At 35.8% G+C, this 18,703-nt stretch overlaps 1 protein-coding gene across 2 annotated transcripts in view; it reads right to left on the bottom strand.

Annotated features, from left to right (window-relative positions):
- The window catches only part of NCAPD3 (non-SMC condensin II complex subunit D3), a 113,168-nt gene that overhangs the window by 38,872 nt on the left and 55,593 nt on the right, over nucleotides 1–18,703 (bottom strand). For both annotated transcript variants that reach the window (XM_074303749.1, XM_074303750.1), the window contains exons 20-24: nucleotides 14,007–14,114; nucleotides 11,759–11,870; nucleotides 11,543–11,650; nucleotides 7,853–8,091; nucleotides 2,482–2,561 (exon numbers count right to left, since the gene is read on the bottom strand). In XM_074303749.1, coding sequence (XP_074159850.1) covers nucleotides 2,482–2,561; nucleotides 7,853–8,091; nucleotides 11,543–11,650; nucleotides 11,759–11,870; nucleotides 14,007–14,114 — 647 coding nt within the window. The remainder of the gene's footprint in view (nucleotides 1–2,481; nucleotides 2,562–7,852; nucleotides 8,092–11,542; nucleotides 11,651–11,758; nucleotides 11,871–14,006; nucleotides 14,115–18,703) is intronic.

The following is an 18,703-nucleotide window of genomic DNA, read 5'->3' as shown; positions in this document are numbered from 1 at the left end:
GATAAAGAAATTTCAGAGTTCATACACATGAAAAGTGGTACATATATGGGTGATAGTGAGATCAAAAAAGTATGACCATGTTTGTACGTGGCTAAGGTGAGACAGAAAAATAAAAAACAGAAAATGAATAAGTTAAAGGACTAGGAGTTAGGGTGTTTGAATGATTATCAATATATATGTTGAAGTTCCCTAGCATGGGGACAGGAACTGGAGAGAAGAATGACCCTGAACCAGGCACTAAATTCACCTGACCAGTGGGAGGAGAAGAATATAGAAATGAGCACTGAAAGGGGGGCCAGAGTCTCTGTCATCGCAGGAGGGAGCTAAGACTCAGTGAAAGTCAGAGGATGGAAGGAATGGAAAGACTTAAAATGTAAGTAAGTTTGGAGCAATTCTCTCTGTTCCAGAGGACATGATGGAAGGAATGGGTGGTTTAGAGGTGGGAAATGGAGAAGCTAGGGGAGGAAAGCTTGACTTTATATTTATGGCTTTAGAGAATGTGAACTAGACCATTAATCTTCTATTACTGTTTTGTTACATATGAAATGTTCTCATAAAATATATCTGATGGAAACTAAAGTCCTTCTACAAAAAGCACAGAGGAAAATATTTGAGACCATATTTAGAACCACAGAGACCCATTATTATAAGCTATTTATAGTTAATGAACTCCTTCAAGACCTTTTCCCAATAATGGTTGCTTTTGCCATGGTATTCAACATGCCCTTTTCCAGTTTCAGACTTGCTCTAAAATATTATTCATAAAACACAATCCAGTGGTTGCATGTTCTGTCACAGCCCATTTCTCATCCCCTTGAAAATATATTTCAAAGGAAATCTGTTACAGAAGGATAGGAATTAACAATTGGCAAAGTACCATGTTTTCTTTTCTTTCCTAGCTCCCATATCTAAGTGTCTCATCCTTATAAGACTCATCTCTTGTGATTTGTCAAATGGTTCAAAATCAGAAACAGATAGTAATCTATCAATGTAAATGTTTCAAAGAAAAATCCACTGCCATCTGTTTGCTGTTGTAGCCCAGAGGTAGCTGGTGGCTCAGTGGAGAAAGCATTAAGCCTAGGGTCAGGAAGATTTGAATTCAAATTCAGCCTAAGAAATTTACTAGCTATGTTGTCCTAAGTCACTTATCTTTTGTTTATCTTAATTTCTTTTTTCTTTTTTTTTTTTTTTTTTTCTGAGGCTGGGGTTAAGAGACTTGCCCAGGGTCTCACAGCTAGGAAGTGTTAAGTGTCCGAGACCAAATTTGAACTCGGATTCTCCTGAATTCAGGGCTGGTGCTCTATCACTGCGCCACCTAGCTGCCCCTATCTTAATTTCTTCAACTTAAAATGGGCAGTTAGGTAAAACAGTGGATAGAGAGCCAGGTCTGGAATGAGAAAGACTCATCTTCCTGAATTTAAATCTGGTCTCAGATACTTACTAGCTATATAAGATATAAAAGGAAGAAGGGAGAAAAAAGGAGCTCTTAGTGAAAGACCTCAATTTTTTTCAAACAATACCAGGCAAGGTCCTCAACTGAGAAAGAAGGGGGAAGGGAAGCCATAGGAAACTGTATGAAAATGTTTGGAAGAGCTATTGTGGAGGGTTAACTATTTGCCTCTGTTTCTTCATCTGTAAAATAAACTGGAGAAAGAAATGGCAAACCACTCCAGTATCTCTGCCAAGAAAACTCCAAATGGGATCACAAAGGGTTTGACACAACTGAAAAATGACTAAACAACAACAAAATGGAGATAATAATAGCACCTGTATCAAATGGTAGTTGTAAGGAACAAATGATATAAATATTTGTTTTTTTAAAAGCTTTAAGTACAGTGTCTGGCATACTGTTGGTGCTATACAAATCCTTATACCTTTATTAAGGACTATTGAGGCCTTTCCCTCTGACTTGCAGCTGAACCTGTATATATGATGTTTCCCCAATTCAAACATGATCTCTGCTTTGTTATTTATATCTCTAGTGCTTTGCACATAATACGTGCTTAATAAATTAATTCATTTATTCCTATGTTCATATACACAGGGCTTTATTCCAACTCTTAAGATTCTTTTCTTTACATATCAGCTCTATAAAATAAAGCCTATGTTTTTTGAAACTAAATGTAATTTAATTTATTGGTCAACAAAATTGTCAAGAGCCAATAGCTACTGTTTTATAAATTCTGACTCAACCCAGAGCACATTTTCTTATTGGAACTCTTAAGTAGAGTTGCAAAGCATAGTTAATGCTAAGAAAATTACATGCTACTCAATGTGATCAACATTCAAAAAAAATTGAACACAGAGCAAAGCTCGTCACTGCTTTCACCAATTTAATTTTATTTATTGAAATAGTCACAATATTTACTTAATGCTAAACTAATTAGGCAGAAAAGAGATAATTAATAGCTACAAGTTGTTATTTAGAATTTAGTTAAGTAATTTGCTATCCCAAAATTTTGGGGAAAAGATATATCATACCTGGAAATTTCTGGATGTTGATCCACCAGAGAACTTACAAACCTAAAGAAGAGTGATCCCTTCCATTTCACAAATTCTTCCTAGGGAGGAACAGAAAACAGAATATTTCAATATTTGCTTAATACATAGATCTTAAGTATATTAATTATTAATTGCCTAGTTCCCTAAAGTAGCTTTCCTAATGTTAATGTCAGCTCTTTTCAGATATTCATTTTTTTCTGGTGTTCATCAGTTCAATTGGTTAGACTCTGGTTTTAATAATATGAAAATCAAGAATTTAGATATCCAATAAGTCAACCACAGACTCATATATTTTGCTCTGTTCAGTAGCCACATAATCTATATCAACCATCTCAAAAACCAATCTCTTGTCAAGAAAAAATACTGCTAACAGTATAGACAAATCAGTTAGAAACCATCATTAGTAGTGATAAAATGACTCAAAGTCAGTCTATGCCATAGTAGGCTCTTCATGTCTCTCTCCTCTCTCTCTCTCTCTCTCTCTCTCTTTTGGTAAGGGAACTAGGAGTTAAGTGACTTGCCCAGAGTCACACAGGAAGGAAGGGTTAAATGTCTGAAGCCATATTTGAACTTGAGTCCTCCTGACTTCAGGTTTGGTGTCTATCCACTGTGCCATTTAACTGCCCTACCTCTTGTTGAATGCCTATGAAACCTGGACAGTACCAATGCCATGCCAGGAAACAGAATCTCTTCCACTTGAATTATCTCAGGAAGATTCTGAGATAATTTGGCAGGATAATATAACAGACTTTGAGGTTCTTTCTCAAACTAAACTGCCAAGCAATCCAACTCTACTGAAGAGAACGCATCTCCATTGGGCTGGCCACAATGGTCGAATGCCAAATATAAGCTTGCAAAAAAGAGTATTATATGGAGAATTCACACAGGGCAAGAGCTCACAAGGTGGCCAGGCCTGTCTTAAGAACTTTAGAATCTATTGTATGACATGGGAGACACTTATCATGGCATGTCCTCACCAGAAAAGGTGCTGTGCTCTAATGAACAAAGTGGAATTGAATTAGCTCAAAAGAACCATGAGACGCATACAATTAAAGAATCTACCCCAAATGTTCATAGTGACAGTTTATGTCCAACTGCAGCACAGTGCTCCAAGCTCATTTTGGTCTGATCAACCACAAGCAGACACACTGTATCTGACTCTAACATGGTGATGTCATTTGGGTTCTAGTTAAGAACTAAGCACAAGAAGTAGGCTCTTAATAACTGCTTGGTAACTGATCTTGAAGGCAGAATAGAAAAATGGAAATGAAAAAGTGAATTTGAAAACAAAGGATCTTGGTTCAAGAGTACGACTTTTTTACATGGGTGGTATTGTTCTCATGTCCAGATCTTCCTAACCCCATTTGGGGTTTTTTAGGCAAAGATATTGGAGTGTTTGTTATTTCTTTCTCCACTTTATTTTTCAGATGCAGAAACTCAAGCAAACAGGGTTAAGTGACTTGTTCATAGCAACACAGGGTTAAAAAGTGTCTGATGGTAGATTTGAATTCAGAAAGATGAGTCTTCCTGACTTCAGGCCTGGCACTCTATCTACTGTGCCACCTAGCTGCCCTCCTATCTGGGTAATCTTCATCACAATGAGGCTGTTTTTTTCTCAGCTTTAGTCAGTGTAGGTGGGGAAACAATAGGATTTCTATGGTTACTTTCAGTTGTAAATCCTACAGTTTACAGTTAAAGGGTTAGCAAATAAACTATAAATCCCAGTACAATGGAAGAATACATAACTAAAATAAATTCCTACTTTTAAAGGCTAGCAATCTTTGTCCCCAATATAGTGGTCTAGACATATTTTCCATGTAAAAATAAACAAACTTTACATAGCCCTAATATATCTGAGCCTAAAGGTACAAAGAATAAATAAAGACATGAAAAAGCTGTGCTTTGAACTGGAACTGTCTGATTTTCTGAAGTCATCTACAAAGCAAGACGTTTTGCTAAATTCCAAATGGAAGTATATATGAAGAGTTCCTTATTTAGCTCCATCAAGATCAACCAATTACCAATCACTGGGATCCTCTGTCTCAATGATTCATTATGAATGAAGTCCTCAATGACTTCAGTGTCCCCCTTACAGTTTTCTTCTCCATCCAAACCCACCCTCATTCTTGCTGACAACATTCAATGAAGATCCTAACATTCTGGCATTCAATTAATTAACCTCCTCCCTGACTTCTAAGAAACAAAGAATGTCAGAGACAGAATTAATGGACCTCAAAGACCTGATGTCCAAGTGTACCTAAATAACAACAGTTAATTTTAAGACGTTGCTAGATTGCTCAATGGATAGTCTGGAGTCAGGACAATCTGAGTTCAAATCTGCCTTCAGACACTTGCTAGCTGTGTGAGCCTGGGTAAGTCACTTAACCCTGGTTGCCTTAATCCACTGGAGAAGAAATCCACTGGCAAACCATCCATTATCTTTCCCAAGAAAATCCCCTTGTCAGCATGGCCTATGAAGTCACTAATAATTGGAATAATCACTACAATTAAATAATAATATTAATACCAGCTAATAGCTAATAACATGTGCAAGACACTTGCTAAGGCTTTACAATTACTATCTCATTTGATCCTCAAAACAATCCTGTGACATAGGTGCTACTACTATTCCCATTTTACAGTTGAGGAAATTGTGAGAGTCAGTGGTTAAGTGATTTGCCCAGCATCACTAAATTGGGATTTAAAATGATTCCAGGCACTCTTATCTGCTGTAGCATTTAACTGACTAAAGATTCTCTCCACATAATTAACAAATGGTTTCTATTCTATTTCTAGCACCTTACTGACCAAAAAAAGAGAAATATTTTGCAAACCTTGAGGTATACAAATACTAGTTATTATTGTTGTTATTATTATGGCTACACTTTTTTTTTTTTTGCAATTAAAGCTTTTTATTTTCAAAACATATGCATGGATAATTTTTCAAGATTGACTCTTGTAGAATTCTGGAGGCAGAGCTAAGATGGCAGAGACAACTCAAGTTTCTTTCTGATCTTCTCCTACAACCTTTAGACTAATTAGCAAAATCCAGTCTCTGAATTAGCTCTGGACTGGCAGAATCCACAATTATTGGGAGTGCAACAAATTATCAGCAGAAGATAATTTTGAAGATCGACAGAAAATGTCTGTTTCAATTGGAAACAGGAGGGAGACAGCCAAACACAAGCAGGCTGAGCACAGGCACCAGCACAGACAGCGCAGAGCTGCAGGGTAGTGCAGATTCTACTGGTGGTACAGATTCGGCATGGTAAAGAAGCTACAGGGAGGAAACAGGTCTGTTTCAATCGAAAATGGGAGGGAGACAGCCTAACACAAGCTGACTACAAATGCCAGTGCAGACACCACAGAGTCCCAGGGCATTGCTGACTCTGCTAATGTTGCTGACTCTACATGGCAGAGAATCTACAGGAAGGAATCTATAGGAATCTACAGCAGTGTTGGCTACTCTTCCCTGATTGCAAGCCAGTAGATCAGCAGAGAAGTTAGAAAACATCCAACACAAACATAAAAGGTAAATTAGTGAACCCCAAAACGCAAGAATCTCACAGGATCTGGCCATGCCCACCAGCCCAGCCACAGTCACTTAACAGAGAAAGCCGATACTTGTTAGAGGAAGCTTGGAAAACCTTCCTTGCCCTAAAAGCAGATCTTACCTTTTTTTTTTTTTTTTTTTAAATATGTAACAAAAAAAAAACAACTACTGATGTTGTTGCTGCTGTTTCAAGGCCCATAGCCAGGGTTGTGGCCATGTGGGCTAGCACCCCCTTCCCCAACTCCTGCAAATGCTAACCACCCTAATTTTAGTCTCCTTCCATTTTATCCTTCTTCTAAAACTGCTTTTTCCAAAATCACCAGATAACACTAAATTGTCAATCAATTAATCAATAAGAAATTATTAAGTGCCTACTAGGGGCAGGCACTGTGTTAAGGATACACTAAAAAAAGGCAAGAGACAGTCTCTGCTGCTCAAGGAGCTATAATCTAATAGGGGAGACACCAAATATGTGCAAAAAACCTATACAGAGATAAATAAAAAATAATTAAAAGAAGGAAGGTACTAAAAGTAAGAGGATTGGGAAAAGCTTCCTGTAGAAAATGGGATTTTAGTTGGGACTTGAAGGGAGGCAGAAATGAGGAAGGAAAGCATTCCCAGCACAAGAGACAGCCAGTGAAAATCCCTGAAACCAAGGTGTGGATTATCTTATTTGTGAAACAGTATCACAGAAGGCCAATATCACTGGAGTAAAGAAGACATGGTGAAGAAGATTTCTTAAGACTGGAAGGGGGTTAGAAGGGAGAGGAAATAATAAGTTATGAAGGGATTCGAATACTAAAAGGATTTTTCCCTAGAGGTCACAAAGCTACTGAAGTTTATAGAACAGGGTAACATGGTCAACCCTGTACTTCAGGTAAATAACTTTGGTAGATGGAGGATGGATTGCAGTGGGAAGAGACTTTTGCCAGACAAACTCACCAGCATTTGCAAGTCCAAATGTGAGGCAATAGAAGCTTATACTAATATAGTAGCAGTTATCAGAGAAGAAAAGGAGGAATGATGATGAAAAAGTTAAATCAAACTATGAAAATAGAATGATTAGTGAGGAATTGAGAATGACACCTAAATTACTTGCCTAGGGGATTAGAAGGTTGGTGATGATCCTGACAGTAACAGGGAGAAAGAGTAGGGAGGTTGGAGAAAAGATACTGAATTTAGTTTAGGACATGTTGAGTTTAAGAAATGTACTATGTCTTAAAGGAAATGGGAGATGCCAAATAGACAAAATCTGGTACTTTTTCCTAAGATTTAGACTTTCTGAGCTTTCTATAGCTTTTGAAAATTGACTAATTCTTGGCTTCTATGGCACAGCAAGTATTAAGTTCCTGTTTTATGATAGGCACTATTCTAAGCTTTGGAGATACCAAGATAAAACTGAAAGAGTCCCTGTCCTCAGATAATTTGCCATACCCTTTTTGAGGAACCAAAATATCCTTTATTTCACCACTTGTTAGCATGTGTAGGAGCCATCTTTTATGACTTAGAAGGTACTCTTCCATACATACCTTTGTCTATTGCAATACTCAAATTTTCACACATCCTCAGATGAGAGATCTCCCCCTTGCCAAAATTGTCTAATAGAATTTGTTTGGAACTTTCCTTGGCCCTTATTGAATTCTATCTTGTTTTATTTTTACTTATATACTTTTCATAACTCCTTATTATGACTGTAAGTTCCTTGAAGACAGTTTTTCACCATTGTATACTAGTGTCTAATATTGTGCCTTGCTCATAGAAGCTATTTATGGCTTTAATTGCACAAACTTTACCTACCTGTAAGAGATTGGTCAGCAAAATAAGAGTCTGCTTTCGGATGAAAGGATCTGAGTCCTTCAGACACACAGAGATATTGGGAATGTATCTGTCCACCATGACCGTGTAGCGAATACACAGATCACACAGAACAATAATCACATTGTTACGGACTGCCACTTCTTCACACACTTCCAGCTCACGCACCAGGGCTGCAATGCACTTCTTTGCAAGATCTTCATGCTGCAAACATAATTTGCCTGTAATAGGAGAGAATTAATCAATAATGGCATGTTCTATTTTATGTCTAAATAATCTGAGGCTAAATTTTCATTTACTATAAGTCAATACAAATCAATCAGCATGAAGCCAATATAATAAGAAACTAAATTAAAATTGCACATATTAAAAATAGTTCAAGGCAAAGTAATCTTTAAAGTAAATACTAGAGATTCTATGAGAAGCATTCCATGAAGAGTCAAAGCCTAATAAAACAAACTACCTTTGTCTATTAAGCAATGTATCAGCCTTACAAATAATATATACCTGAAAGGAACCAAGAAAACTTAACAGATGAGGCACTGAACTTGGAATCCAAAATGCAAGAATTGCATTTTCTTAGTGGTTGTTATTTATTTCCTCTATGTCCTAACTATTTGTATTCTCGTTCATTTGCTTCTTCTGCCTTGACAAACTTCTACTTATGCTCCTTATCCCTACCCACTAACACTTTTTTTTTAGTTCACAACATTTTGATAAATCTTTAATTTTCCAAAAGGAAGATATATTACTGCCTTGAGTATTATACATAACTTTGATGAACAATTGGTTTTTCCACAACTATTTTTGATAACACATAGATATTATTTAAACAAGTGAATTCTCAATCCATAAGTCCTTAAATACATTATTAACTTTTGCAATATATTACATGGCTACCTTTCTTTTCCATTCTTATTCACATGCTACTAGGGTAAATCCACTATGTTTTTATCTAATCTCAACTGGGCCCTAACTGCAGCAAGGCAAATCTTGTATTCTACTACTCGGCCCCCTACCATGGTTGTTAATATCCCCTTATCTTCTGTACCTCTTTCAAAAACTTTCATTTCATACTTCACTGAAAAAATTGAGGTCATCCCATTACCTTCTTTTTGCATATTCTACGGAGTAGCCTTCCTACAATCCATAGTTGACTTCTCTAACTGTGCCCTTGATCTCATCCCCTCCCATCCTTTCCTCTGGTTTTTGCATCTAGAATCATTACCCCTGTAATTCCACTTCACTAATTTTCTATTTCTACTTACTGACTCCTTCCCTATGATGCAAATCATGTTTATGATTCCCCCACTTAAAAAACAAACTAACAAACAACAAAAATCCCTTTACTTCATACCATGGGCTCAAGTTATTGAACCTGTTCTCTCTTTCACAGCCAAACTCTTTGAATACTCTTTCTATCCTAGATTTTCATGAACTAGCTCTCTCTGGGGTCTTCAACTACCTGCCTTATCCTTCTCAGTTTCCTGTTGGATCATTATTCATGATCCCTCTTGGTGTGAGTGTATCTTAGAAATCAATCCTTGTCCTTTTTTCCCCCATATTCTTTCTTGATGATGTTATCAATGGGTAATTGATGGATTCAACTATTTCTCTATAGATATAACCAATATTTAAATATACATTCTACTATATCTTCTGAGCATCAATTCTACATCATTCTCCAACTCTCATAAGCATCTCACATGTCCAAACAGAACTCATCTTTCTCCTTAAGCTCTCCCTTATATTCCACTCACCTAGGTTTGTAATCTCAAAGTCACCAATGACTCTTACTTTTTCCTACAATGAGTTTCAGGGTACTATCAATCATATCTTCACATCCATTCTCTTATATACACTCATATGGCTGAAGCATTAGTTCAAATCTCCATTATTTCTTGCCTGGACTATTATAATGTCTTTCTCATTGTTCTCTACCTTCTCTAATCCATCCCTCACACAGTTCTCAAGTCCATTTTCCTAAAGCAAAGGTCTGATTGTTGTCACTCTACAATCTATGAAACTCCACTAGCCTCCTATTGCCTCCAAAATAATAACAACAAATTCCTCTGGTATTTAAAACGCCTTAAAATTGACTCCATCCCTTGGAGTAGGCAAAGCTTACTACACATCAACCTCCTTCATATACACTGAGTTCTGGACAAGATAGCTTACTTCTCAAATATGTACAGCTCTATATCCCTATCTTTGTGTCTTTCCCAGACTTCTCCTAAACAAAAAAGAACTTTAGATCATCTAGTACAGAAGTGTTAAACATGTGCCCTGTGGGTCGTATATAGCCCATAACACTACCAATTGCAACCCAAATCAAATTAAAATGTAACTGGGAAATATTTAACAAAATAAACAATAAGCAAGCAAATGAATAAAAACAATACAGATAATATATTTTTAAACTTAGCAAATATGAGGCCCAAAGGAAGTCTTTTGTATGGTTTACAGGTCCTTCTTTCTGAGTATGACACCACAGACCTAATCTAATTTCTTTTTCCACAAAGTAATAAAGAACTAGAAAGTTTAACTCACAGGAATGGGATTAGGAACCATGTTTCCTCATAATTAATTCAGTGTCTTTTCTATTCCACCTCATTACCTCTCCAAGTTTTCTTTAATATAGATATACTCTTGTGCAAATAACTTCATAATCTCAGTGGAACCATGACTAGAACCTAAGTTTTTGACTCTTGGGCTAGTGCTTTACATACTACATAATGCAATTTGATGGCAACTCAATAAATATCAACTAAACTGAGCAGGTACTGAGTAAGTATGAAAGAAAATATGTCATTAATTTTATTTATTTATTCCTTCTAATGGGAGGGAAACCTACTGAAATTTTTAGCTATTTCAGATAGCTGATGCTACAGTGGATAAAGTAATAGGCCTGGGATCAAAAAGACCTGAATTCAAATCCAGTCTCAGTTACTAGCTATATTACTCTAGACAAGTCACCAGTCCTATTTGGCTCACTTTCCTCAACTGTAAAATGGGGATATTAGCACCTGCCTCACAGGGTTGTTGTAAGGATCAAATGAGATAATTTTTTATAATAAGCATATACTTAATATACAGGAAGTGCTATATAAATGCAGACATTTAAAAAAATTACCTTAAAGAACAGTAAATTTTAATTTAATTTATTAATTTCCATTTTTAATTTTATTAATTTAATTTTAATTTATTTAATTCATTTCTAAGAGGGTTTTTTTAAGCTTCTTTAACAGTTATGGTTCACAAAGAAATGTTCTCAATACCTAAAACCTCCTTTTATAAATGCTGACTTCTGATAAATGATGTGTTCCTCTTGTCAAGAATCAAGGAAAACATACATATGTTTAGAATTGCAATACAATAGCATGTTCTTGGATCCCTTTCTCTTTAATCCAACACAGGAATTTTCTAAGTCTAACAGTTTCATATAATAAAGATCAAAGTATCATCAATGCATTACCATTAGCATTCCACTATACATGGAAATTTGGGCATGCTACTAGACATTATTTCTAAAAACTATAGCTATAGCAATTGTAAACTCAGGAACTTGTAATACAGTACCATGATTATTCTTATTTAAGGAACTACAAAAGTATTTAAAGGCAAAAAATGAAGAATCAGTTTTTCATAACAATGTTCTTATGCTACTCTTACCTAAAGTAATGACAGTGTGGGCTCTTATCAGTGGAGGCATGACAGAGCCTCTGAACTGGGACAGTGGTTGAGAAGCTGGAAGATTATAATTATCTTGAGATGAAGGTACTGAGGAGGCAGAAAAAAAGTAAAAATTTGCATATATTAATTATGTTAATATTGTCTTTTGGCAGTGCTGTATTACATTGAGATAATAACTAAGTTCATGTGCCTTACATTGGTCTTCATCAACAGAAGCCAGAATAGATTGAATCAGAAGGAAGACACGTTTTCCCACTTTGGCTGGACACAGCTGGGCCACTTCTCCTAAGGTAAAAATATGTCTCACCTACAGAGAAACAGTTTTGTAGACAAACATGGAGAAAAAGAATTAATTTCATAATTGATGTATCATTTTTCAACAACAAAGTCAGGGGCAACTGTTCTGGATAAAATAAGCCAAAAACCAGAATGAGACAAATTATGGTTACCATTAGCTAATAACATTTTTCTCCTTTGTGCCCTGAAATGTTAAGTTGTTAGGTATTAAAAAAACATTTTAGGCTAACTTATCTCATCAAAAGTAAAACTGACAGGAAACCCCCAAAATCTTTAAAATGACCATTCTTCCTAATGGACCAAAAGAAACCTGAAGTCCTTAGCTCAAAAATAGAGTTTATAATCTTAAATATGTTTTTGGCTGAATATATGACAATGATAATAAGAAGTTCATTTAATAAAATCCAATTATTTCACTCTGAAAAAAATCCTCTTTATATTTATTTTAACTATGCCATAAATGTTGGTGAAATATTTAACATAACAGTATTATCTGATTTTCATTCCTTATGTTACTGATACTTAATATAAAAATATATACAGAATAATGCCTTAGGCACTAACATTCTTCTCTGAAAAATAAAAATGGTTTTCAATCACTCCAAACTGCAAGTGCTAGGCTAGCAAAGGAAAAAGGGACTATATAAGGAAGGTTTTCTCTTAAGTTTTAGATGGATTAGAAAAATGACCTGATCTTTAAAAATAATGGCCTGTATTGAATAGCATCAAGAATTAACTTATTGGGGGCAGCTAGGTGGCACAGTGGATAGAGCACCAGCTCAGACATTTAACACTTCCTAGCTGTGAGACCCTGGGCAAGTCACTTAACCCCAGCCTCAGGGAAAAAAAAAAAAGAAAAAGAAAAAAAAAGAATTAACTTATTATTGCCTTCACTAGATGGTGTCAGATGCTAATATTGATATTTTTCAGTTACCACAAAATATTTTTTGACTTGCAGCCCATAAATCAGTTAATTAGCTAAACATTCACTATACCCTTCAAAGGAATGCCTTGCACTGAAATATATTTCAAAGCAGGGAGTATAGGAAGATTGTGTAAAAAAAAAAATCATGCCTCTCAGAGGTCAGATTTGTTTTGAATTCTAAAGCATCTCATTTTTATTTTAGACATTATTTTGGAGCCATCCAGCACTAACTGCCTGATTCTATATTTAGAAACTCCAATATTTTACAAGGTACTTTTCTCTTTCAAAAGGTGATAAGTAAACTCAATTCATCATTTACTTTCCTTATTATTTCTATGTTTGCTTTTAACTAACATATAACATTTTTATGTTTGTCCTGTTGTAATCAAGTTTCTCACAGAGTTATTCTATAAATAATAATGTAACCAAATGTAAACAAAAAATTGTTGGGGGTTTTTTTAATTCAGTAAAAGCCCTAATTCTTTTTTTAAAAACAATTATTTATTTTAAATTTATTTTTAAAAAAACTTTATTTTCAAAACATATGCACAGATAATTTTTCAACATTGACCCTTGCAGAGCCTTTTTCAGATTTTCCCATTCTTCCCCCCATCCTTTCCTCTATATGGCAAGCAATCTAATATATGTTATACATGTTAAAATATATGTTAAATCCAAATGTGTAAACATATTTATACAATGCTCTTATTGCACAAAAAAATCAGATCAAAAAGGAAAGAAAAATGAGTAAGAAAACAAAATGCAAGTGGACATCAAATAAAGTGAAAATGTTATGTCAATTCCCACAGTCCTCTCTCTCTCTGGGTGTAGATAACTCTCTTCATCACAAGATCACTGGAGTTGGGATCAATCATCTCATTGTTGGAAGGAGTCATATTCATCAGAACTGATCGTCATATAATATTGATGTTGTCATGTACAATGATCTCCTGCTTCTGTTCATTTCACTTAGGGATCAATTCATGTAAGTTTCCCAAACCTCTCTAAAATTATCTTCCTGATTGTTTCTTACAGAACAATAATATTCCATAACATTCATACACCATAACTTATTCAGCCATTGTCCAACAGATGGGCATCCACTCAAGAAGCCCTAATTCTCCAGCAATGTTTGAGATGTATATTAAATTTAAAAAAATTTTTTTTAAAGCTGGACATTAAAAAAGGAGAAAAGGAAGGCTAAAAAGGGTAGATGCTTACCAGTAAGTCTTCTTCCATATTGACTGTTCCACCTTCTTTAAGAACAACTTTAGAAATGTAGTTCTCACACGTGGAAAGGATATCAACACATACTTGGTTCAGTAATTCCTATGCCAAAGTAAATAGAGGATATAATCAACATTTATTAGGGGATATAGAAAAAGAAATTAAAAATAATCTCTGCCTTCAAAGATTTTATATCCTGCACCCTAATCTATGTAATAGATACAACTATTGAAAACAATGAATTGGACTTCCGGCTAAGATGGCGGCGTGGAGGCAGACAGCTGCTTGAGCTCCTCGCTTTCTCTCAGAACTTACTTCATGACAAGCCTCTGACTTAATGCTTGACCCAGAAAGAAATCCACAAATTATCACCAAGAGAAGACATCCTTGAAAGTCGCCAGAAAAGGTCTGTGTTTGTTCGGGGGAGGGTCAATCAGACTGGGCGCAGACTGAGGGCAGACAGCCAGAGCAAGACAGGCAGCTCACACAGCTCAGACCGGAGGGGGAGGGGTGTGATCTCTGCCGTTTCTGCGAAAGGGCTTTTGCCCCAGTGTGGATGCTCCGTCTTGGCAGCAACCCAGGAGCAGCAGAGAGGGTGTAAACACCGGAGGTGAAGATTAAAACCCCAGAAAGCCAGCGTCTCTCAGAGCCCGGCCACCCCCAACCCCCACCTGGACTGACTCGGTGCGTTCTCGGAGCCTCAGAGCGCAGACTCAGTACAGTCATTGCTGTTCTGTTAGTGGCTCTCTGCTGCCCTATCCCCAGTCTGTAGAGGAAGCCCATTAATAACATCCAGCCCTATCCCCCGCAAAACAGACCAATTGCTTCTCTTGTCAGTTTGTTTTCTTTGATTCTGACAAAATGAATAAAAAATTCAAAAGGGCTCTAACCATTGACAGCTTTTGTGTGGAGAGGGAGCAGACTTCAAAAGCTGAGGAGACTAGGAACAGAATGTCCCCAGATGTATCCCCTGGGAGGGATATAAGCTGCTCCTCAATACAAAAGAACCTCATAGAGGAAATAAAAAAGGCTCTCACAAGAGAGCTGGAAGAGAAATGGGAAAAGGAAAGGGAAGCTTGGCAAGAGAGCCTGGAGAAGTCATCCCATGCATTCAAAGACAGAATGGATAAAGAAATCAAATCATTGAGAAACAAGATTAGTGAGCTGGAAAAGGTAAACAACTCCAAGGAAAACAGGATTAGTGAGCTGCAAAAAGAAATCAGCTCTCTAAAAAATAAAATGGATAAAATGGAAAAAAATTCCATAGAAGATAAAAACTCAATTGGACAATTACAAAGAGATATAAAAAAAGTGAGTGAAGAAAATACATCATTGAAAATTAGACTGGAACAAGTAGAAATGAATGACTCAAGGAGAAACCAAGAGGGAGTCAAGCAAAACCAAAGAAATGAGACAATTGAAAAGACTGTCAAGTACCTTACCAGAAAGACAACAGACCTGGAAAACAGATCCAGGAGAGACAATTTGAGAATAATCGGACTCCCTGAAAAATGGGAAAAAAAAAGAGCTTGGACACCATTTTCGAGGAAATTATCAAAGAGAACTGCCCAGACGTTTTGGAAACAGAGGGTAAAATAGACATTGAGAAAATTCATCGATCACCTACTGAAAGGGACCCTAAAATCAAAACGCCAAGAAATATAGTGGCCAAGTTCAAGAACCATCAGACAAAGGAAAAGATATTGGAAGCTGCTAGAAAAAAACAATTCAGATATGGAGGATCCACAATAAGGATAACACAGGATCTAGCAGCGTCCACATTAAAAGAACGCAGGGCCTGGAACATGATATTCCGAAAGGCTAAGGAACTTGGTATGCAGCCAAGAATAACTTACCCAGCAAGAATGAGCATCGTTTTCCAGGGAAGAAGATGGACATTTAACGAAATAAATGAATTCCATCTATTTTTGATGAAAAAACCAGACCTACATAAGAGGTTTGATCTTCAAATACAGAACTCAAGAGACTTCTAAAAAAGGTAAAAAGAAACCTTGAGAACTATACTTCTGTCAAAAAATATATATAAAGAACATATGTACAATTTGTCTTAGAAAATAGAGGTGGAAAGGAGATTATATCATAAAAAAGTACAAAGTGGTGGTACTACATCTCATGAAGAGGCAAAGGTAACCTATTATATCTGAGAGAAAGAAAGGAGGGAGATGAACATAGCGTGTATCAATAGACATATTCGATTTATGGTGAAACTTCTTCCACTTCATTGAAAAGTGAAAGGGAAGGAGTAAGCTAGGGGAAGGGAATACAGTAATTTTGAGGAAAAGGGGTAAAATAAGGGGAGGATCTTTAAGGTGGGGGAGGGATCCTAAAAAGGGAGGGCTGTGAAAAGCAAGTGGTGTTTACCAGTTTAATACTGGATAGGAGGGTAAAAGGGAAGGAAAGGGGAAAAGCATAAGCAGGGGTTAATAGGATGGCAAGCAATATAGAATTAGTCCTTCTAACCATAAATGTGAATGGGGCAAACTGCCTCATAAAGAGGAAGCAGTTAGCAGACTGGATTAAAAGTCAGAATCCTACTATATGTTGTTTACAGGAAACACACCTGAAACAGGGTGAGACATTCAAACTAAAAGTAAAAGGGTGGAGCAGAATCTATTATGCTTCAGGCAAAACCAAAAAAGCAGGAGTAGCCATCCTCATCTCAGATCAAGCAAAAACAAAAATTGATCTAATTAAAAGAGATAAGGAAGGGCATTATATCCTGCTAAAGGGAAGCATCAATAGTGAAGCAGTATCAATATTAAACATGTATGCACCAAGTGGTGCAGCATCTAAATTCTTAAAAGAGAAATTAAGAGAGCTGCAAGAGGAAATAGATAGCAAAACTATAATAGCGGGAGATCTCAACCTTGCACTCTCAGAATTAGATAAATCAAACCACAAAATAAATAAGAAAGAAGTCAAAGAGGTAAATAGAATACTAGAAAAGTTTGATATGATAGATCTTTGGCGAAAGCTAAATGGAGACAGAAAGGAATATACTTTCTTCTCAGCAGTTCATGGAACCTATACAAAAATTGATCATATACTAGGACATAAAAACCTCAAAATCAAATGCAGTAAGGCAGAAATAGTAAATGCATCCTTTTCAGACCATAATGCAATCAAAATAACATTTAATAAAAAGCCAGGGGAAAATAGACCAAAAAATAATTGGAAACTAAATAATCTTATACTAAAGAATGATTGGGTAAAACAGCAAATCATAGACATAATTAATAACTTCACCCAAGAAAATGACAATAATGAGACATCATACCAAAATGTGTGGGATACAGCCAAAGCAGTAATTAGGGGAAGTTTTATATCTCTACAGGCCTACCTGCATAAAATAGAGAAAGAGAGGGCCAACGAATTGGGTTTACAACTAAAATTGCTAGAAAAGGAACAAATTAAAAACCCCCAGACAAACACAAAACTTGAAATTCAAAAAATAAAAGGTGAGATTAATAAAATTGAAAGTAAAAAAACTATTGAATTAATTAATAAAACTAAGAGTTGGTTTTATGAAAAAACCAACAAAATAGACAAACCCTTAGTAAACCTGATTAAAAAAAGGAAAGAGAAAAAGCAAATTGATAGTCTTGAAAATGAAAAGGGTGAACTCACCACTAATGAAGAGGAAATTAGAACAATAGTTAGGAGCTACTTTGCTCAACTTTATGCCGATAAATTCGATAACTTAAATGAAATGGAAGAATACCTTCAAAAATATAGCTTGCCCAGATTAACAGAGGAAGAAGTAAGTAGTTTAAATAGTCCCATCTCAGAAAAAGAAATAGACCAAGCTATTAACCAACTTCCTAAGAAAAAGTCCCCAGGACCAGATGGATTTACAGGTGAATTCTACCAAACATTTAAAGAACAACTAACTCCAATGCTATGTAAACTATTTGAAAAAATAGGGATTGAAGGAGTCCTACCAAATTCCTTCTATGACACAGACATGGTACTGATACCTAAACCAGGTAGATCAAAAACTGAGAAAGAAAACTATAGACCAATTTCCTTAATGAATATTGATGCTAAAATCTTAAATAAGATATTAGCAAATAGACTTCAGAAAATCATCCCCAGGATAATACACTATGACCAAGTGGGATTTATACCAGGAATGCAGGGATGGTTTAATATTAGGAAAACTATTAGTATAATTGACCATATTAATAATCAAATTAATAAAAACCATATGATCATCTCAATAGATGCAGAAAAGGCATTTGATAAAATCCAACATCCATTCCTACTAAAAACGCTTGAGAGTATAGGAATAAATGGACTATTCCTTAAAATAATAAGGAGCATATATTTAAAACCTTCAGTAAACATCATATGTAATGGTGATAAACTAGAACCTTTCCCTGTAAGATCAGGAGTGAAACAAGGTTGCCCACTATCACCATTACTATTCAATATAGTACTAGAAACTCTAGCCTTGGCAATAAGAGCTGAGAAAGAGATCCAAGGAATTAGAGTAGGAAATGAAGAAATCAAATTGTCACTTTTCGCAGATGACATGATGGTATACTTAGAGAACCCCAAAGACTCTGCTAAAAAGCTATTAGAAATAATTCAGAATTTTAGCAAAGTCGCAGGATACAAAATAAATCCACATAAATCCTCAGGATTTTTATACATTACCAACACAATCC

The sequence above is a fragment of the Sminthopsis crassicaudata genome, chromosome 3 (genome assembly GCF_048593235.1).
Source record: "Sminthopsis crassicaudata isolate SCR6 chromosome 3, ASM4859323v1, whole genome shotgun sequence".
Lineage (NCBI taxonomy): Eukaryota > Metazoa > Chordata > Mammalia > Dasyuromorphia > Dasyuridae > Sminthopsis > Sminthopsis crassicaudata.
The sequence above is the reverse complement of the archived record's forward strand: the minus strand, read 5'-3'. Positions and strand labels throughout refer to the sequence as shown.